This window comes from Acomys minous (assembly GCF_964271855.1).
Source record: "Acomys minous genome assembly, chromosome: 2".
In the NCBI taxonomy this organism is placed as follows: domain Eukaryota; kingdom Metazoa; phylum Chordata; class Mammalia; order Rodentia; family Muridae; genus Acomys; species Acomys minous.
Window position 1 is genome coordinate 130,688,436 of NC_140484.1, and position 22,129 is coordinate 130,710,564.

A 22,129-nucleotide genomic window follows, 5' to 3' on the forward strand; every position below is an offset into this window, starting at 1 on the left:
TCAACCTATGTAGCCATCCATCCACTATCTGCCTCAAGTTCCTGGATCTATCCATACACCTACTCCTACAGCCACAATCCCTCCCTCCCTCCCTCCTGCCTCCTTCCCTCCTTTTCAGTATCACCTGTGTCCCAAAGATACCATCCCCTTCCACTGGGCTTCTCATTGCAGTGTCTCCAGATCTTTCCATGGACCAGTTCCTGAACCAGCATCAAGGTACAGTGAAGGAAAAATAGAGGCCCCATTTGTGTGCTTCTTTCCCATTCACCAATAGCTGTCAGAAGCCTTAGTTAGGATCCCCACTTAGCTGATGGGGAAACTGGAACTATACCACCCAACAGCCATACATGAGAAATAGTCTTTGCAGACAGTGAGATGTCACTAATTTTGCCATATGGGGTAAGTGTCTCAGGCTCTCTGAGCCTTAGCTCTTAATTGGTAAAGTTAACTGTTTGATGAATACTTGCTGTGTATAGCATGTGCCATGGCTGGCTCTGGGACACACCAGTGGGCAGAGCAGGAGGGAATCCTGCTCATCTTAATCTTGTGCTATGACATTATAATGAATCTTATGTGACACAAAAACAGCATACAGTGCCACAGATGTGCTAATGTGTCACACCATTACTATCACTTCTATAAGAGCATGGAAGGGAAGGGCTGGCATATGTTAAGACATTTCCCAAGGCTTGTTATGTTTACTTATGTGACTCTGGCATGGCGTTCTGCCTTGCACAGACCCAGAATCAACTGACCCAAGAGGGATGATCTGAGGCCTTTAAATGTGAGACCAAACCCATCTTTCCTCCCTCGGGTTGTTTTGTTGATCATTTGGTCAGAGCAATGAAAAAATAACGGATACCCCTTCCCCTGCCATTTGCAATTTACAGATTCAAGAGCAAAATCGCCACTGGTGTGCCCAGTCTTCCATTGTGCGTATGTCCTCTCATTGGGTAACTAGGGCTTAATGCCGCATTCTGCTTGTCCCCTTGAAAATTCAGAGAGACATTTCTAGAACAGACAGCACGTGTCTCTCACAATCGTGTCACCCCCATGAAACTTACCTTCTGTGGGTCTCGGTTTCCTCTTCTGCAAAATGGCACCAACAGTCGCGGGGTTTGAAAACAGGCAGGACAAGCCACAGTGCGCCACAGAGCTTAATATCTACTCTCTCAACTCGAGTGCTGCAGCCACCGGAGGCCACGGGAGGCCACTGCTCCCTCCCAGGCAGCCAGCTGTCTATGGGGCTCCTGAAAACACCCTCTCCACAGCTTGGCCCCATCTTCTAAATTTTTTAATTATTAATTTATTTAGAGTGTGCGTCTGTCAGAGGAAAAGCGTCGGAGTTGATTTTCTGCCCCCATCGTGTGGGTCCCTAGAATTGAACTCAGGTGGTCAGCCTTGGCTAAGAGTCTCATCAGGCCGCAGCCCCATCTTGGGCACAGACCCTTCTGAGCAAGACCTCTTGGAGTTACCCCTAATTTAACCATACAGTTTCTGTCACAATCCTAGTATTAGGGGTGGCCCTAGGAAATGGCCACCCCCAACAAGACAAAGGAATTGAGTTGTTTGGAACTAGAGCTAAAATTCTGTGACAAAGCATTTGCTCAAGCAGAAGGCCTGGGTTCCATCCCTAGAACCACAAAATAAATAAACAAGGAGTTGAGTTGGGAAATGAATGAATATTCTCTTGTTTGGTGCAATCCCGGGGTGGTCTCTTTGCTGAGAGAGACAGGAAACAAGCAACTTGTCATGGGTGGTAGTGCGGAACAATTCGTAGACGGGGGTGATACATGGCTCTGGACTAAGACCCTATGACAATGAGGATGGTTGAAAAGATAGTGGAGGGGCCTGGGTTGTTACAGCCCAAGAGAACGTACTTACAGTTGTGCACTCTTGAACAGCGATGCAGTCTGAAGAGCATATTGCTAGGCCCTTGCATTGCTGTGTGACCATCGGAATCTATACACACAAACATGCTTACACCACACCATACGACTCATGTCTGCAGCCTGTCTTTGACTGCCGTGTGATATGTTTCTGTATGTAGGAAGCAAAGGTTGTATGATCACATAGTGGAGGGCACGTGATTGATGGGAGGCTTCCCGTGACACCTAAATGGAGTCCTTCATGCCCTGTGGAGACAGGTAGGATGTAATGGAGGCCCAAACTCAGGACCCGATGGTAGTATTACAGTCACGCCCTCTTCAACCCTTGAGGGGCACTGATGGGCAACAATGGGTCCCCAAGTCACATGGGGGTGACATTTAGGAGACCAGAGATGGGTCCAAAAATTCTAAAAAACAAAACAAAACAAAACAAAAAACCTTTAAGTTGCCCTGAACTCTTGTGCTAGCGAAGGCAGCTCCTGAAGGCCTTTCTGAGCAATCCCCATGGCTACATAAACCCTCCCCAGGGCATTCTCTCAGCATTTTAGGCCACACCCAGGCTTCCACCCCAGCAGAGCATGGAGAACCCCATGGTTCAAGCTACCAGCAAGAGGCTGGGCTGACCCCTGATGGAAGACGCCAACGTGCCAGGAGGCAAGGAAGGGGGAGCGAAAAGGCTTTCTTAGCATAAACTTAGCTGACTGGAAGATGCAACACCTCGTCCTGGAGGATGATCTTCCTGGGGGGGCTGACTTAAGGTCAAGTGAAGTGCTCTCAGTGCCCAGGTTCACCTGCAGCGAATGACTTTAAGTCCGTGCCAATCTCCAGAAGTTTGGGTGAGGAGGAATGATACTAAGATTACACTGGGCCTAATTCACTGCTATGGGAGCTGGTCTCAGGATCGAATAGCTTCCCTTGATCACTCAGTAGTTTTTTCATCTGTTGGGTGGATGGGCTGGAGTTTGGATTCAACCATAGCCCTGGCCGTAAAGAAGAAGTGTCAGCTCCTCCTTAGGATGGGGAGAGAGAAAGCATCTGGAGGCCGAGAGAAGCAGACACGTTGGGGCAGATGAAGTCTGTGATACTTGCTAGCCTCCTAGGAGAAGCAGGAGGATGCTCCCTCCACCAAAGCCAAAAGGGATGCATGCATGGAGTGGGGCCCTGCTCAGGATGAAGACCTCTGGGAGCCAGAGATGACTGTGGGGGTGATGTGATGGGCGTTCTTTGATGTCAGTGTGGGTAACGGGAGCCTGGGAGTCCAGGTAGGGAAAGAGCCCTTGACCATCAGAACCAAATGGGTGGATACAGTTACCAGAACAAGCCACAGGTACAGAGCCATTGTGGAAGTGTTTCTGGGATCCTTGGAGTTTTTTTTAACTAATTGCAGTATCCCGGATGCCACAGGCAGGATGCTTTGGCATGAAACTAACAGAGATAAAGCAAACACAGAGGTTATAGGTCGGACAAAGTGGCTTGGGCAGGTAGCTGGGTGGTAGAATACTTGCCTATCACATGCAAGGTCCTGGGGTAAATCTCAAACACTGCACAAAAAAAAAAGTCGTATTTAAAGAAAGCGGTAGGGAGTCTATAGGATGACCCTGGCTGAGACTCCAAGCAGCAGGTGAACTCGACACCTCCTCTAGCCAGGAGGGACTCTCAGTGGAGGGAGGGGGACACCAACCCACCCATAAGACTTTCAACCCAAAATGTGTCCTGCCTACAAGAAGTGTAGGGGGAAAGATGGAGCAGAGATTGAGGGGATGGCAAAGCAGTGACTGACCCAACTTGAGACCCACCCCACGGGAGAAAGCCAACCCCTGACACTATTAATGATACTCTGCTGTGCTTGCAGACAGGAGCCTAGCATAACTGTCTTCTGAGAGGCTCCATCCAGCAGCTGGTGGAAACAGATGCAGAGACCCACAGCCAAACAATAGGCTGAGCTTGTGGAGTGCTGTGGTAGAGTGGAGACCGAGGAAGGATACGGGGAGCCAGAGGGGTCAAGGGCACCACAAGAAGACCCGCAGAATCTACTAACCTGGGGCCAATGGTGGTTCACAGAGACCGAAGCACCAAAGAGCATGCTTGAACTGGGACTAAACCCCCTACATGTATGTAGCAGATGTTCAGTGTGGTCGTTATGTGGGTCCCCTAACAATGGGAGTTGGAGCTGTCTCTGACTCTGTTGCCTGTCACTGGATCCCTTTCCATAGTTGGGCTGTCTTATCAGTCCCCAGTGAGGGAGACTTGAGGTGCCACGGTGGGTTGATACCCCTTGGGGGCCTCCCCTTCTCTGAAGAAGGAGAGGAGGCAATGAGAAGAGGGACATGAGGGTCGGACTGGGAGGAGAGGAGGGAGGAGGCTGGGATCAGGCTGTGAAGTGATTGCATAAATAAATAAATGAAAAAAAATAAAGAAGATAGGCAAGACTTTAATGGGACTAAAGCTTGTGAGTCGAAGTGAGCTAACATTGGCCAAAGAGGTAACCAGACTGCCCGCTGAATGAGGAAAAGGCCACGCATCCTGCTGGCCTGTTGCAGTGAGCTAAACTGGGTATAGTTTCAAAAGATGTTTTACTCCTTGTGCACAAACATGTGGCCTCGAGGCTTGCAAGCTAGCTGGGTGCTTATATTAACCCAGGGGCTGCGCATTACTTCTGCTGCTGGCACCGCCATTTCTCAAGGATGCCCTGGCTTTATAGTTTAGTCTTGGCCCTCTGAGAGGAGGGAATACTGTCAGTGTTTGGGCTACTGAAGAAACAGCAAGGTGGGGCAGACCATGTTCCAGCCAAGTTAACTCTACAGGACCATTCATGGACAGAATGTTTTTATTGGCTTTCTTTTTTTATTTTATTAACTTATTTATATTACATCTCAATGGTTATCCCATTCCTTGTATCCTCCCATTCCTCCCTCCCTCCCATTTCCCCCTTACTCCCCTCCCCTATGACTGTGACTGAGGGGGACCTCCTCCCCCTGTATATGATCATGGGGTATTAAGTCTCTTCTTGGTAGCCTGCTATCCTTCCTCTGAGTGCCACCAGGCCTCCCCATCCAGGGGACGTGGTCAAAAGTGGGGCACCAGAGTTCCTGTGAAAGTCAGTCCCCACTCTTCACTCAACTGTGGAGAATGTCCTGTCCATTGGCTAGATCTGGGTAGGGGGTTTGAAGTTTACTGCATGTATTGTCCTTGGCTGGTGCCATAGTTTGAGCAGGACCCCCGGGCCCAGATCTGCCCATCATAATGTGGACAGAACATCTTAAATGAGAAATGTGTTTCTACATGGATAGCCAACTAGACTCTGGCTCCTGGGGCAGGGTAGCAAAGCAACAAACACGCTATGAAGGCAGAGATGGCAAGCCTTTTGCCTGGTTAGCCATATGCAAGAAGGGATGGCATTCACTGACACTGGTTGTTTCCTGCAGAAAAGCTGGTGGGGAAGTAAATAAGAATAAACTGCCCACTTGCAGGCCCTCCACATTAGGAATTTTCTTTTTCTTTTTAAATTTATTTATTTTTATTTTGTATGCATTGATGTTTAGCCTGCATGTATGTCTGTGTGAGAATGTCAGCTCTTGGGAGTTTCAAACAGTTATTAGCTGCCATGTGGGTGCTGGGAATTGAACCCAGGTCCTCTGGAAGAGCAGACAGTGCTCTTAACCGCTGAGCCACCTCTCCAGCCCCAACATTAGTGATTTTCAAATTAGCCAAAAGCAAGAGCTGCCACTGGGCTCTGTCTGGATGCTTGAGTCCATTCTTGGGGTTTACCAAAGGCATTTTAGGAGATGATATTTTTCCCCTTGGTAGTGGTTTCCATCTTGTCTTCATTTACTCCCTGATCTTGAGGGACTTGGGATCCATCCAGAGTCATGTGTGTGGCCATCCTGAACCCCACCTGCCCAGCTACTCTCATCACAGGGTCTCCTGTAAGAATTCCAGCCCTGTGGCCTGACCCAGCAGCATCCTATGACAAGGCTGTTGAGAGGGTGCAAGGGTGGGGTGGAAATTGTGCTTTGCGTGAGTAGTGAGTGGATTAAGGGCTCAGAGGGCTTTCCATGTTTTGTCCCCTTGTGGCAATCTCTCTATCACCCCTGAGGAGAAAGAGTAGTAGCCTTCTACAGTCCTGCTTGACAATCGAAAGCTATCTGGAGTCATCACAGTGCTGGCGCCTTGCTACGTACGAACACAGCTCCTAGACTGTCAGTTCCCAGCCTCAGAGCCTCATGGGGATAGGACGGGGGTGGGTGCCAGGTCCCTTTGAGGCAAATGGATGCTGTTGATCTTCCACCATAGAGGAGGGAAGCTGGGAGGTGACTAAGCACAGGCTCTGAACTGCTACTGAGCACCAGCTATCGGCAACGAGCCAGCAGGACCGCCTTAGCCTTCCTAATGGAGGATGGGGGTGGTTATTCAACCGGCTTCAGAATGAACGGATAAAAGTTGGCATGCACAGCAAGCAGCCAGATCACTATCTGGCCTCCCTAACCTGGAGAATAAGGGCTCTAGGGGAGAAAATATGAAAAAGAAGCATTGAAACATCACACCCAGAGAGAAAAGCCAAAGCTTGCTAGACCCAAAAATATCTGAAGTGAATGCCTGCATCAAAGGCTCGAGAGGCTTGGGGACAGCCACTCCTGTCAAACCCTATCAACATGCATTTCTTTTAAATTTATTTTTACTTATTATGTGTGTACATGTATGCACGGCACATGTGTGCAGGTGTTCGTGGAGATGGAGTCGGATCCCCTGGGTCTAGAGTTGCAGGTGGTCATGAGCACCCCAGCATGGATTCTGGGCACTGAACTGAGTCCTCCGGAAAAGCAGTAAGCGCTTTTTAACCACTGGACCATCTCTCCAGCACCAACACTTGTGTTTTGACTGAGGAAAAAGCTAGAAGGGTCTTGGAAGACAAGGGCGATTGTTGTTGTTTTGGTTAGGATTTCACTGCTGTGAAGAGACACTAAGACCACAGCAACTCTTACAAAGGAAATCAGTTATTTGGGGCTGGCTTACAGTTTCAGAGGTTCAGTCCATTACCATCATGGCGGGAAGCATGGCGTTGTGCGGGCAGACATGGCGCTGGAGAAGGAGCTGAGAGTTCTACATCTTGACCCACAGTCAGCAGGAGACTGTCTCCCTGGCTAGATTTGAGCATATATGACCTCAAAGCCCACCTCCACAGTGGCACACTTCCTCCAACAAGGCTGCACCTCCTAATAGTGCCACTCTCCATGGACCAACTACTCAAACACATGAGTGTGGGGGAGGGGCATTCGTATTCAAACCATCACAGTCGCCAATACAGACCAGGAAAGCTTCCATGCCACCTGTCTTCACTGGACTGAATCAACAACAGTCTCTGACACCTGCCCTGTGACTCTCGTCCAAAAAATTATCACCCCCTCCACCGCCCTGCCGCCCCACTTCCCATCAGGAAGTACATTAAGAGTGTAGTGTGCAACAACACAGGTCTCTGTTATTTTGTCCCCAGAGCACTCCAGTTCTCTGCCATCATAACAGGACTCAAGGAGACCTTGGATCAGCTAGAGATCCCACAGAGTATCATGGCAGTAGATTAGATTGGTGACATTTTGCTAATTGGACCTGATGCTAAGAAGGTAGCCAGAATTCTAGATGTCACACTGGTAAGTGCCAGGGAGAGCCACCAATTCCGTAGGTTGTCCCTGTACCAGGTCCCAGATGGTCTAACGCCATGTTGGGGTGTACTTCCTTCTTCCCTCCTTCCCTTCCTTCCATTTTTTCCCTTTTTGTGTGTGCATGCTCATGGGGTGAAGGGTGGGGCTGGGGCTCGGGCTGTAGGTGTGGGTGCACCTGTGCAGGGGTGAGAGGTGGGGCTTGGAGGCCAAAAGTCTACTTTGAGCATTGTTTCTCAGAAGCCATACACCTTTTTAAATTTAATTTTTAAAAAAAGAGTAGAATTAGTATTTCATTGTCATTTATAATCAAATGGCTATTGAGTATAAATCCCTGTACTTTGTACTTTTCACAAATTAAAAAAAAATTGTATGTTTTAACCAGCTGATTGATGTTTTTGCTTTTTCAGGACACAATGAAGCGAATTCATTAACAGTGGCATCAACCTTTTTTTTTTTTTCCCCTTGTCAGCTCCAGAAAACTTCATCCGCCTTTTGACCCCTTTTTATGAGACGTGGAATATCAGCATGCATCCGACTTTACAGTTCGAGGCAATGTCCTGGCAGTCGTCCACATCACTGGGACAGATGCCTTTTAGAGAGGAATGAGAGGAAGCTGATCTCTCTGCAAGGACCACAGCAAGTGCCTCGGAGTTGCAGGCTGTTATGTTACCTCCTGCCGCACCCAGGGCCACCTGCAAAGCTTCCATTGCTCTTGATCAGCTTCATCATTTTTGCTATTGTGGGAAGGTACCTGATGAGCTACTGAAGAAACAGACCCAAGGAGGCAGAGAGCATGTGCTAAAGTTGTTGTTTTTGTTATTTTATTATTATTATTATTATCAGCAGCAGCAGCAGCATTATTGTGTGTGTGTTTGCGCATGCACTTGCGTGTGCATTTGCTTGTCCTTATCACTTATGTATACAAGATGACCCGTAGCTGTCAGCCAGCTGCTTCCCCCACACCCTAGAGCCCCGTGGATAGGTGGAAGTAACCTTGACAGCCAGAATGTAGCCTAAACACACACTTGACCCATGGACTTTTGTTATGACTATGTCTCTGCTGCGTGTCCAAGCAGCCAACAGCAGAGGTCGCTGCTGAGCAACAGTTCCTGTAGAAGGGTGGGTATCAGCCCCACAGTCTGACTCTATCAGCCTGAGTCAAGAGTTGGAAGGTGAACTGCACACACACACCTGTTTTTCTCATCTCCGGTGCTTTTGATGAAGCTGTGACTATGATCATACAGACCACACCATCTTTTACCAGCATCCAACACTGCCTCTGACTGGAGGAAGTGTTTCACCGCAAGGGCAAGGAAGCAGGTGGTGGCTGCCTTCCCCTCATCTGTCATCCGAGAGCATCTGGCTGATGGGCTAGAGAAAGGGAGTGCTGGGGCTGTGCCAGGGTCAGTGGGGACAACATCCTGTATGATGAGGTCCAGCCTAGTGGTCAAATGTGGCATCCTGTAGTCAGAGCAAGGGCCAGGAACCAAGAAGATTGGGGGACCTCTGTCACTCTTACCTCACAGACACACTGAGGAAGCTCATTTGTTGACATTTCTGTGATTCTGTAGATCAGTGCTTCTCAACCTTCCCAATGCTGCGACCCTTTAATACGGTTCCACATGTTGTGGTGACCCCCAACCAAAAACTATTCCACTGCTGCTGCATAACTATAATTTTGTTACTGTTATGAATCGTAACGTAAATAAATATCTGTTATACAACCTCCAAGAGGGTCGCGACCCACAGGTTGAGAACCACTGCTTTAACAGGGGCAGAGGTTTGTTGTTGTTGTTGTTGTAGGGGTTTTTGTTTTGTTTTGTTTTGTTTTTGAGGAAGTATATTGGATCTATCTCTGGCCATGTGTACACCTCAGGACCCCTCCGCCACCCCAAGTCAATCCAAGAAGGGAGCTACTACCTAAGCCCCAAAGTGACAGATCTCAGTCTTTATAGGGGGGTTTTGTCAGTGGCCCCATAGTTGGCAAAAAGGGTTATGCTAAGAATACAATATGTTAGCCCCAAGAATTGCCTTGTCCTACAACCCTGGCTGACCCTGTAAAGACTAGATTCAGATCTTCAGGAAGGAAGCTTTGTTTCACCCACCTGGCAGTTCCAACAGCCCTATGGTAATATAACTCTTCCATCTATATAAAAACTGCCCCGTCCCCAGTGAGTGCCAGTGGCATCTAGTGTCTGAGTGGAAGTCACCCTGCTGCACCACAAATCATCTTGTGGTCTTCGTTCCAAGGAACCATGTAAGGGCAGAACTGTCGCAGGCCACTGTCAGTCCTATGGTAAGAACAGACTTTACAGGGACCTTCCCAACAGACGGGCTCAGGTAAAGGACCCACCTGGAGCAAGGATCCAAACAGGAATAAGAAACAAAGGATCAGGGTGGTGGGGAGGCAGCTGTGCTGCCCCCTGGCAGACCTGCGAGGTGGTGATGACAGATGCCGTGAGGCCTGGGCCCTAGTTCCATTCCTGATCCTGCTCACTAAAGAAAGTGACGTGTCTTTGAACTTCCCCGAGCTGTCCGTTTCTTCCACTGTTGCACACATGCAGGGAAGAGGCTGTGATTGCTGCCTCACGCCAACAACTCCCACTTCCCGTGATGATGATGGGAGTACTTGTCACTCACTGGCTTCCGAACAACAGGGCAGAGCTGGTGTGGTTAGCTCAATTGACATCATAGCACAAAAGGTTGGCTTGCTGGCAGACACTCTGCTGCTGGCTTTGAAGAGGCAAGTGAGTTGGGTGTGGTGGCGCAGGCCTTTAATCCCAGCACTAGGGAGGCAGAGGCAGGTGGATCGCTGTGAGTTCAAGGCCAGCCTGGTCTACAAAGTGAGTCTAGGACACAGAGAAACCCTGTCTCAAAAAACCAAAAAAAAAAAAAAAAAAAGATTCAAGTGGACACCACAGCCCATGGCCAGGGGAGCTTAGAAACATCTTTTCCCGGTTGAAACTCAGATGAAAGCCAGGCCTGGCTCCTGTTTGTAGCCTGTCAGACATGAAGCAGAGGTCTCCAGCTAACCCATCCTCAGATCTTAGAACCTATAGAGCTTGTGGGATAATACTGACTTTGTAGAAATATGTGCTATGACAGAAAAATGTTAAAGTGCTTTGTAAGAAAAAGCTACATTATTGGTGCTGAGGAGTGTGTGGTGAAATTTCTATTTCTACATCTTTCACTGATATTATAAAATTATGAAAACCTTGCAAATACACACAGAAATAGAAAGAGGAGTATAACAAACCAAAAATATACCAGAGAGTGAAGGGGTGAATTTCCCAGTGTCTCCCTTTGTCTGTCCCTCTGATGTCTGTGAGTGTCTCCTTTTGGCTAAAACCAGCCAAAAGGCCATGACATAGGATGCTGGGAAGGGCAGTTTCTGGGTTAGCTCCTGCAGTGAACACAGCATCTCAGCTTTCTTTCCTTCCTCGCCCCTTTCTCTGAGATTAGGCAGCCTGCTGAGGGACCAGAGAATGGAGATGAGAGGGAATAGATCTGTGTCTGACACATCAGCAGGGGCCCTGAAGCTCTCTTAGAGCAATATTGGGGCTACATTTAAAAAAAAACCACACGCACAACCAAAATTAACTTATGACACACCTACTCTTTCTTGACTGTTAAAATCATGCTAAAGACTGCATAGTAACATAAAACTCTCATGCTGGGCTATGTACCTGGCACTTTTGATGGTCTTTGCTTATTCGTAACATCTGTCACTTTCCCACAGTAGCCTACCACCTTTATTATTTTTAACTCTTGTGTCCTTTCATATTCCTGTTAGAAAAGGTCCGTGAAGATAAAAAAAAAATCTTCGTTCTTTCCACATGTCAATGGGACTCAGTTATCTAGGACAATGCCTAAGAGGCAGATGAGTTTGGGGGAAATGTCAGGAATTAGGGGTATGGTTGAGGGAAGGAAAAACAGTGGCTTTGGCTCACTCCATGGCAGAACTGGGACGTGAGTTCTTAGTAAGCTCCGGATGAATCAATAAGGTGACAAAGAAAATAAGACATGTTTCCACTTGACAAGGTCATCTCTGGGGTGAGGCACAGTGTGGTGGCAGTCCTTAGTAGACTCAGGGCTGTCAAGAAAATCTTGTTGTCCCAGGTAAGAGGTGGTAGGTGGAGGCAGGGTGTGAGTAAGCCCACTGGACCGAGGTCTTATCCACCAAAAGGACAGCAGAAAAGATCTCTCGTTCAAGAACTGCATGGTGTGACAGCACGGTGTGTGTGAAGCTGCAGGCAATGAACCATGCCACTTATTCGCTCTGTGCCCTCAGTCAAATTACCTAGCCTCTCTTGGCCAACTTTGTTTATCTCTAAAGTAAAGGTAATAACAGCCTCTGTGGGTAGAGTGAATTGTGCTTGGCCCTTGATGGATGCTCATTAATGCTGGGTTCTGTGACTTGCCTGGATGCCCCGCCTTCTGGGTGCCCTAGAGAGGCTGGAGCTGTCCACAGTGCTGAAGACACCCTCTCACCGTCTCCCCCTCCCTCCCTCCCTCCCTCCCTCCTGTCCTCAACTCTCCCTTTCTTTCTGATGGGGCTCCCCAGAGCCCTGGTGTCTGAACAGATCCGATTTTCCAAATGGTTTCTCTGGGCTCCTAAGGGGGAACAGGAGAGGATGAGCCGTATCTGTGCCTGTCCCCAGGCAGGAGTCTTGGGAAGCCAGTAGACAACAGAAGAAATGAGTGGCTAGGACAATCACACAGAGAATGAGAGGCCCCAGGTCAGAGAGTTCTCAGGACCCTGTGTGAGACCCTCAGGACTGACAAAAGCGCAGTGTCCACTCTGAGGGCCCATCATGGCAGGTGAGTCTGCAGGGAGCATGCCCTGAAGAGAGCAAAAAGGACCAGGCTGGGGTTAGGAGGGTGACCCTGAGCTGATAGGAATTCTCTATCTTTGTCCTGTGGGCTACTGTCACTCTCTCTGGTTTGGTGTCTTCATTCAGACAAAAGCTTCTCTGACTCTGAGCTCCGGGGCTCTGATGGGAGCCTTTAACTCCATGTGGGTGGCCTCATAAACCCAGCAACCTATGGCTAACCCTAAGGCCATCTCCAAACCCTCTCCCCATTTCAGGGTGGCCCTTCAACCTGTTGTGCCCAGTACAGAGGGACCAGAGGAGCTTACACCCTTGGGGGGATTATGTGGAGGTGAATGCTGCTAAGCTCAAGGATAGAGAGCTCTGTTTCTGTGTTCTCTCAGCACACTGAACATCAATGTGGAAGGATGGTTAGAGACTTTAAGGTGCAAACTGAGCTTTGTCTGCACAGTTGGGGAAACCAGGGGCAGAAAGAGGCCTGGACCGAAGTGCTACAAATCAGGGCCAGATGCAGTGAAAGGTGGCCCCTGCTGTGTCTTATCACTGGCCTCCTGGTGCTACAATCCTTGAGTGTCTCTGCAGGCCATTGGCTGCAGGATTCTGGAGGCACCAAGATTTACCAGTAGGACCTTAGGTCAGGGGTCATACTGGTGTTTTGCAGGGTCAAAGGAAGAGCAACCTCCTCTCTCTGAGCTTCAGGGTCTCAATCTGGATACAGAAGGCTTGACTTAGACATCTGCATCCTTAGGCTCTGGTACTCCATATGAGATAGATGGATAGATTATACACACACACACACACACACACACACACACGCACGCATGCACGCAGGCACGCAGGCAGGCAGACAGACAGACAGACAGACAGACAGACAGACAGATGGCAACAGAGTGAGTGAGGGTGGGTATTGATTCATCTTTGGCTGAGAAGTTGGAGGTTAAATTTTGGTTCTGACTTGGTCCCACCTTATGTAAGACCTTAGACAAGTCACTATCCTACCTAGAATCAGTCTTTATAAATGCGAGTTTAGAGTCTCCTTGAGAGCTTCTGGGAGGCCCCAGCAAAGTCTGAGTCACCAGTGCTTTGGGAAACAGACCAAGGGAAGTGACTGGCACTTTGGCCAGGGAAGGCTCACACTTCAGTTCTCAGCTGGAGACAGACAAAGACACTGTACAGCCAGAGCTCATCCCATAGGCCAGAGGGACTCACTGCGAGGTGGACCTCAGCTGCATGCTAGGAGACCACTCTCTGAACATCATGACAGAAGGCACTGCGTCCACAAGGCTCAGAGGCTAACAGGAGACTAGCCCGCCAGTCCTGAGTTGGGAGAAGCAGAATATGAAGTTATCAGGGCAAAGTGCTGGGCACTGCACAGATGCTGAGGCTGAAGCCTAGCATGGCGTGGAGACTCAACCCTCTGCCTCCTTCCTGCTCTGCTCTCCCTGCTCTCTCTCTGCATCTTCTGCCTTCTCTCAAAGATCTGAAGGTAGGGCAGTAATGAGGAAGAGATGGGATGGCCCCACTTAGTAAGTGCAGAGCATCCATCCCATCATAGATAGGACACATATGGTTTCCACAACCCACCAGGTAACTATTTGTACCTCCACTTTGCAGGCTGGGAAACTGAGGCTCAAAGAACCTCAGTGTCTAGCCCAAAGTTGAAAGCTAGGAAATGAGTCTTCTATATGGTTACAAGGCTCCTCTCCCCGTCCCACCCCAGCATCAAACATGATTTCTAAAGTGCTGCCCTACCTAGACCCTCCCTTTTTGATGGTATTCAAAGAAAAACTTCCTTTCCCCTGACCTCAGTCTGCAAGTGTAGGGTTGATGTGAGCTCTGCCTCCTCCAGGAAGTCCTCCCTGCCCTTGCTGTCCCCTGCTGATCCTCCTGTCTATGCCCCAAACTCATGGCTAGCTCTTCCCTTGGCTGACATCTGCCGCCCTATTCACTTGGCAGTTTTGGGGGGTTCAGAATGGTTCTTATTCCTTCCTGGGGTTCTCCACATGACTATATAAATGGTGTGGGCAGAAAGATAGCTGAGCCCTGTGGATGGACAAGAGCTTACAGCATGTTTTCAGACAGGAGGCAAGAACGGCTTCAGGGTGATGTCAAGAGTCTCTAACACTAGAGTAGAGTGGGAGCGACAAGGAATGTGGCCCCTATGCCCACCTCAGACACAGCTGCAATGAAAGCCAGCCCTTGCCTTATCCCAAAGCCAGTCTTCAGCTCTCCATGAGCCTCTGCAGGCCCCTGGCTACAGGATTCTTGAGGCACTGAGTCTGGCAGCAGGGCCTTAGGTGGAGGGATCTTACTCCTGTTCTGTAGGATAGCCAAAAATGTACACAGAGGGAAGTCTAAGTGTCATGGTTGAAAAGGTCGTGTTTGGGGTAGGGGAGAACAGACGTGGGTCTTATCCTATCTCTCTACTAACTCTATGCCAGTTTCCCCAGCTTCGTCCTCTATGCAGTGAGGTGGAGAGACCATTTGGTCCAGACAGGTCTGTGATGGGCTTGAGGACTGGCGCACACACAGATAGTGTGAACACTTTAGCTCCAGTTCTCTTGGTGAGCAGGGGCAGCAGGTGAACTACAGCACTTGGCACATGTGCTTTGCTCCTAAAGCCTTGGGCTCAGCAGCCAGGGCCTTTGGGTGGAGCTGGCCTTGTAGAGAACAGTAACAGGGCAGGGAGCATTTGGTCCTCCTTAAAGATGAGTTAAAGAAGAAACAGAGGTCATGTTTTTGTTTTTGTTTTTGTTTTTAAAAGTAGGACATTGAGTCCTACGCACTTGGAATTATGCCGAATGCTGTCCGTGGTGCCATTTGTCAGCACAGTAAGACTTCTGAGCAGTTTTGCTGTTCATATTTTCAGAGGAGGAAGACAAGGCTCAGACATCCCCAGAGGCTAGCCTGGGATCTATGGATGGAGGCAACGGGTTGGATTTGGATGTTATTCCTGTAGGCAGCATCCTGTTTGAGCACCATTCCCAGGACTCTGTTAGACAGCTAGACTTACTAACATTCTTCCCCAGGTTTGCAGAAGGGCCCACACCCCGAACGCCAGGACTGGACTGCACCATACAGGAAGACCTGCCTGCCCTGCCAGGACCAATGGGGGCTCACTGTCAATCATCTGAGGACAGCCTCATCCATATCAGTCCTCTCTGTGGTATTTTGGGGTATCCTTCTGTGGGCTGACTCCTTTCCTTTGCTGGCATGGGCAGGAGAAACCTTCACCGTTGGGGTGCTGGGTCCTTGGGATTGTGACCCCATCTTTTCCCAGGCCCTTCCTGGGATGGCTGTCCAGCTGGCTGTAGATCAAGTCAACCAGGATGCCTCACTGCTTCATAGCTCCCAGCTGGATTTCAAGGTCATCCCCACAGGCTGTGACACCCCTCATGCCCTGGCCACATTCGTGTCCCACAAGAACACAGTAGCTGCTTTTGTGGGCCCTGTCAATCCTGGGTACTGCCCAGCAGCAGCCTTGCTGGCCCAAGGTTGGGGCAAGTCCCTCTTCTCCTGGGCCTGTGAGGCTCCAGAGGGAGGAGGTGCCTTGGTGCCTACTTTGCCTTCTGCCATCCGTGTACTACTTTCTGTCATGAGACACTTTGGCTGGGCTCGCCTGGCCATCGTGTCCTCTCACCAGGATATCTGGGTAACCACAGCCCAGCAGCTGGCCACAGCTTTCAGGGCCTATGGACTGCCCATCGGACTGGTGACTTCTTTGGGACCTGGAGAGAAGGGGGCCACAGAGGTTTGCAAGCAGCTCCATGGTGTGCGTGGTCTGAAAAGTAAGTATCCCAGGGCCTCTCACTGCTGTAGGCATCCTGGACTTCACATGGCCATGAGAAGCCCTTTCTGTGTCAGCCCATGGGCTGAGCACTTGCTGAGTCTCCCAGCAACAAGCCTATAAGCCATCCTTTCTGAAGGCTTCCCCTGGCAGGCCACAGAGAGCAGGAACTTGTCACACTGGTCTAGTCTGATCTGACTAGGCAGATCAACAGGATCCTGAGCTCTGGTTCAAATGTTGGCTGTGAGGCTTACTTTTTGGTGGCTGCCTTTGAAATGAAAGTTCCAGGAGTGTAACAGAGATCTAATCACGGCTAGCATTATAAAGAGAGAGAGAGAGAGAGAGAGAGAGAGAGAGAGAGAGAGAGGGAAAATGAAAATAATAGATTAGAGAATGAAATAAAACATAACTCTCTCTCTCTCTCTCTCTCTCTCTCTCTCTCTGTGTGTGTGTGTGTGTGTGTGTGTGTGTGTGTGTGTGTTTATTCATGTGTGTATATACGTTGTTCGTAGAGCTACTTTCATTGTGTCTGGTTCTGGTATGTTGTATTCTCATTTTCATTTGATTCTAGGGATGTAAAAATTCATTTTCTAATTCTTTGATGATCCAGTCATTATCAGTACTATGTGGTCCAATCTCCAGTTTCTGTAGTTCTTGCCAATTATTGATTTATAGTTTTAGTCTACTGTTATCAGATAAAATAGATAAAATTATTTTAGGGTCCTTTCTTATTCCTTAAGAGTTGCTTTGTGTCCTAAAATGCAGCCTATTAGTCATCCACTTTACTGTCTTAGGATCAATCAATGCCTTTACATCCAGTATGGTTAGCCAGGCAGTGGTGGCACACGCCTTTAATGCCAGCACTTGGAAGGCAGAGGAAGATGGATCTCTGTGAGTTTGAGGCCAACCTGGTCTACAAAGACAGTCCAGAACAGCCAGGGCTCTGTTACACAGAGAAACTCTGCCATGAGAAAACAAAAAATATTGAAGTCTTATAGCCAGATGTTAGAATTTCTACACTTGCCTGCTTTTTAGTTCCACTAACCTGGAATATCTTTATTATCCTTTCACCAAAAGGCTGTCTTTGTCAGTGAGATGTGTTTTCTATAGACAACATATAGATGGGTTCTCTTTTCTGTTTTAAATCGAATCTGTAAATCTATGTCTTTCAATCGATGAATTGAAACTGTTAACATTCAGCATTGTTGCTGAAATATATACACTAATTTATGTCACTTTGTTAGTTTTGTAATATTTGGTACTTTCCCAATACTAATTGGGATTTTATTTTTCTAGTGAACTTTATTCTTTTTCATGTCCTCATGGATGTGTTTACTGTTTCTATTTGTGTATTGTGCTAGCCCAGCACATTTCTTTACTTTTTTTTTTTTAATATAGAAGGATAATATAAAAGATAGCTTTGCTGGGTATAGTAATCTGCGCTCTCAGGTCCAGCACAACACTAACAGAATTCTCAACAGAAACTTTAAAACTAAGAGGTTATGGGCAGTACTTCAGTCTCTGTTCCAGATGTGACTTTGTCTTCTCTACTGCAGTTTTTCCTTTGAACTCTCCATTTGGAATTTCTTCTACTCCGTTCTCTTTGTGGGCCCTTCCTGTGGAATTACTGATTTTCAGAAAGTCACGTCGCATTGGTTTTTCATGTTTCTTGTGTTTCTGTGTTGGGACTTATGCATCCAGGAATAGGTTGGATTTTCTTTATCTACCTCTATTATTTTGGTGGAAATATCTGCAATGTTCAAATTAGCATAGGTTGTAGCCAGATTAAAGTGTTACTTCTCTCTCCACTTCAGTACCTGGGCCTTCAGCCCGTGTACTCGGGACGCTTACCCTGGTCTCTATCCTACTCCAATGTAGCTGATTCTGACAGCTGATACATGAGTGATCACAAATAGAAATCTATACCCTCAGGAATCTCAAGCCCAGGCTCCCGGGTTCCTGGCCAAGAGCCCAGCCCCAAACTGGAGTGGTTAGTGTTTATGAGCGGGACCAAGCGCTCCACGCCTCCCTGCTGGGGATGCTTGACTCACCACATGAACACTCAGTACTATGAGCTGTATCTCCAGCTCAGCTCTGAGGACGTGGCAGGAACAGGCTGGGTCTCGGCTGTGAGGGGCCTGAAACTGAAGAAGGGACAGAATCCAAACTAAATGACCTGTTTGGAGGCGAAGGGGGATTTCCAGAGAAGGTGACATTAGGGCGGGACTGGACAGTAAGTGGGAGTCAAGGGCAGAATAGAGATGACGGAGGGGCAGCGTAGCACAAGGTGTGCAGGTAACACCCCTCACGCCCAGGAAGACAAGGGACCGTTTGACTCTTGGCACGTGGGGCAGGGGAGGAGCAGCTAGGGAGGCTGTGAGACCACGCCCCTGCCCCTGAGCCAGGGAACTGAGTTCCAGCCGTGATGCTAACATTCGAATTCAGGAGGCAGGATGTTGAGGCAGCTGTAGGAGTTCCACGTTGGCCCTACTAGCTGTGTGGCCTTTGGCAAGCCACCAAAAACCTGTCTTTGCTTTCAATGTTCTGTGCTTCTCAATTATTTTCTCAGTGGAACGAGGCAGCTTAAAACTCCTAGTTCGTGGGGTGGTGAAGAAGATGAACACGGACAGTGAAGAGGTGCCCGGAACCAGCTTTTTCCCTAGTTACGTGGTTCTCAGCTCCCCCTTGTGGCCAAATATAAAATGGTGCTTCCAACTTCCCCCAAGAGAAAGGGGGTGTCTGAACAGAACAGTGACAAAGCAGGTGCGAAGCAGGTCACCGCTTTGTCTGCCTGTCCCAGTGGGTCTTCAGGAGATCGTCCCACTATTTGGGTTTCAGATAAATCATGCCCACCAGCCCACACAACACAGCCACTCCCTCCAGGCTCTGACCTCTGTGTGATGAGGGACCTCAGGCCCAGCAGGAAGACCTCTGTTCTTCTGTGGTAGATGGTAGCTTCGCCTTTCTGGGTTTTCTAGGGGGAATAGATGGCCATAGGGACCTGGCCTCGCCTCAGCCAATGGTGGCCCTGTCTGCCATTGATATAAGCCGGACAGGGACTTGAGGTGGTAGGAGAGCAAAGGAGCAGAAGGGGGCCTGTGGACCCTCACCCTGGGCAGGGGTCTCCTCTGTCTTGTGCCTGAGGAGGTGACTGGGTGCCTTATTGCTGAGGGATGTGGTAGATATTTCCTGACTGTGAAAAACAATACCTGAGAAAGACATCGTGGAAGGAGGGAAGCTAATTTGGGGTCGTCAGTTCAAGGTCAGCCAGGTCCAGTGCTTTGGGCATGAAGTGAGACCTAATGTCCTGGCAATGGGAGCATATGGCTCCCTCCCAGCACAAGAAACTCCCCTCCCAGGAAGGGAGAGGCATGACCACAGGACCCACTCTCCCCAGCTAGGTCCCACTTCCTGTCACCTCCCAACAATGCCACCAATATAGGCCCATCGGGGACTGATTAGCATATTGATGAAGGCTGAACTCTTCCGATCCACCAACCATGGACCAAAACTTCAACACATGATCCTTATGGGGGACAAACCATAACAGGATGTTTCTTTAACTAAGGCAAAGCGGATGTATCTGTATCATCTCCTTAGTCCTTTAGGTGCCACCCAGGGCCACAGATAGGTTGTGGGCTGATTATGAGACAGTGGAATATTATACAGCCATGTAAAAAGAATGAAGTTCTGACGCTTGTCACCAAGATGGGCCTGGAGTACTCTAAGTAAAAGAAGTCAGACACTAAGGATCGTGTGTCAGATGAGTCCCTTCAGATGACGTATCCAGATTAGACAATCCACTGAGGTGGGTAATGGACTCGGGGATGGGGGTGGAGGGTGGGCAGAGGTGACAGTGGGGGTGGTGAACACTCCCTCAGACTAAATAGTGGTGATACAGGTTTGTAAATGTACTCAAACGACCAAGGCATACACATTTAAGGATATGTTTTCTGATATGGAAATCATGTTAATTAAAAAAAAATTAAGTAAGCATGATGTCATAAAAACCTATAAACCCAGTCCTTGGTAGAGTGAGGCAAGAGATTCACAGATTAGAGGCTAGTCTGGACTACCTAGTAAGTGCACGGCCAGTGTGGACTATATGACAAGACTAACACACACACAAGCTTTTTAAGTATTATAAACTAATGATGAGCCCTGGGTTCAAGTCCCAGCTCTACTATTTTGGTGTTTATATGCTCTGGGGAAATTCATAAGCCACTATGTGCCTAAGTGTCCTTCAACACACACACATCTTCATGCTGCTGTGATTTTTTTTTTTAAATTTGAGACAGGATGTTGTCATGTAAGCCCAGGCTGCCTTAAACTCAGAATCCTGAGTTCTGGCATTACACGTGTTTACCGCCCCCCCCCCATCGGCAATGAATAACTACATGCAAGGGCACTTGGGGACAGCCATTGAACACAGTTGATACATATCAGCAATTATCATGGCCTGAGGGCTGAGGTGGACGAGAAGCTGGTGCACCTGCTATGTGGCATGCTGGGATGTGAGGTCAGAGGGCCACCTTAACCCAGGGTTATCCTTGATTGAGAGGAGTTTTTTTTTTTTTTTCACCTAGATTTGGTGGCCTCAAGCCATAATTATTATAGGGTCAGGTTGAGGGCAAATCTTACCTATACCCAGAATCCTTTGGAGCTGAGGCTAGAAGTGTGACCACAGATTTCGGGAGCTCTGAGAACCTCAGGATTTGGGTTTTGGGCAAGAGCTGAAGTGCGAAGGTAACCATGCCATGTTGACCCTCAGTTGTGGTGCTGTGCATGCACTCTGCACTGCTTGGAGGCCTGGAGCAGACCACCCTGCTGCACCGAGCGCGGGAGGAGGGCCTGACAGACGGGAGACTGGTCTTCCTGCCCTATGACATGCTGCTCTTTGCCCTGCCCTATCGCAACCGCTCCTACCTGGCCCTGGATGACCATGGGCCCCTTCAGGAAGCCTATGACGCAGTACTCACTATCAGCCTGGACTCCAGTCCTGAGAACCACGCCTTCGCTGTCACTAAGATGAGTGGAAGGACCACGGCCAACCTGGAGCCAGATCAGGTGGGTGCATCTGATTCTCTCCAGCTCTGGAGTGTGGGGCCCTGAGCCAGTGTGTGTGCGCACTCTACCCGTAACAGATCTTTCTGGCCTGGGCTGGCTGACAAGGCCACCCCACTGTGGCCACATGACCTGGGTCTGCCTGCTTAGCTCCTTGGTATAGGCTTGTGCCTGCTTTCTGTCTCTAATGCGCTCTCTCTCTCTCTCCCTCCCTCTCTCCCTCCCTCCCTCCCTCCCTCTCTCTCTCTCTTTCCCTCCCTCCCTCCCCCCTCCCTCCCCCCTCTTCTCTCCTCCTATGTTGTAACTTCCAGTGACAAGGTACTCAGTTCCCATAATCTTGTTTTCCAGCCGTTCTTTATCTAGACACATCCTACCTGTCCTGACTCAAATCTCTCTAGCAGGTGATGAAGACTAAAAGAAGAAAGTGTCGGGAGTGGATTTTTGAGGTCACCACTATGAACCTGAAAATTGTTAGTGGCCTGGTGAGGCTAGTGCCTTGGCTTTGGTTTGTAGGATTTGGCTTAACTCCAGAACCTGCTTCATAATGAGGAGAAATAGCAGTGGCTTGAGGTGACAACAGGGCTGCAGGTGCAGAAGGAGGTTTTTCATTCTTTTTTAAATGTGATTTGGGTCTCTCATATGCCACCATGTGAGGTGTCAGGGACGTGGTGGTATAAGCAAGACAAGCTTCCTTCTGTTGGGGAAACACAAATGACAACCGTGGAGACGGTATAAACAAAGTCAAAGTGATGGTTTCCGCCAAGAAAGCAGATGAGGCTCAAGAGATGGAGAGAGATGGACTAGAGGAGTGGACAGCAGAGACAGGGTGGACCAGGAAGTTCCCCCTCCCATGAGGAGGTGACACTTGAATGAAGCTCTGAAGAACCAGGAAGCATCAGA

General features: G+C 48.9%; 1 protein-coding gene across 1 annotated transcript in view; it reads left to right on the forward strand.

The window, feature by feature from the left end:
* Window positions 1–12,360: 12,360 nt before the first annotated feature.
* Window positions 12,361–22,129, forward strand: part of LOC311578330 (guanylate cyclase D) — a gene marked incomplete at its 5' end in the record, with an annotated part of 37,990 nt that continues 28,221 nt past the window's right edge. Inside the window, 3 exons of the mRNA XM_084748195.1 lie at window positions 12,361–12,367; window positions 15,408–16,166; window positions 20,937–21,232. Coding sequence (XP_084604321.1) covers window positions 12,361–12,367; window positions 15,408–16,166; window positions 20,937–21,232 — 1,062 coding nt within the window. The remainder of the gene's footprint in view (window positions 12,368–15,407; window positions 16,167–20,936; window positions 21,233–22,129) is intronic.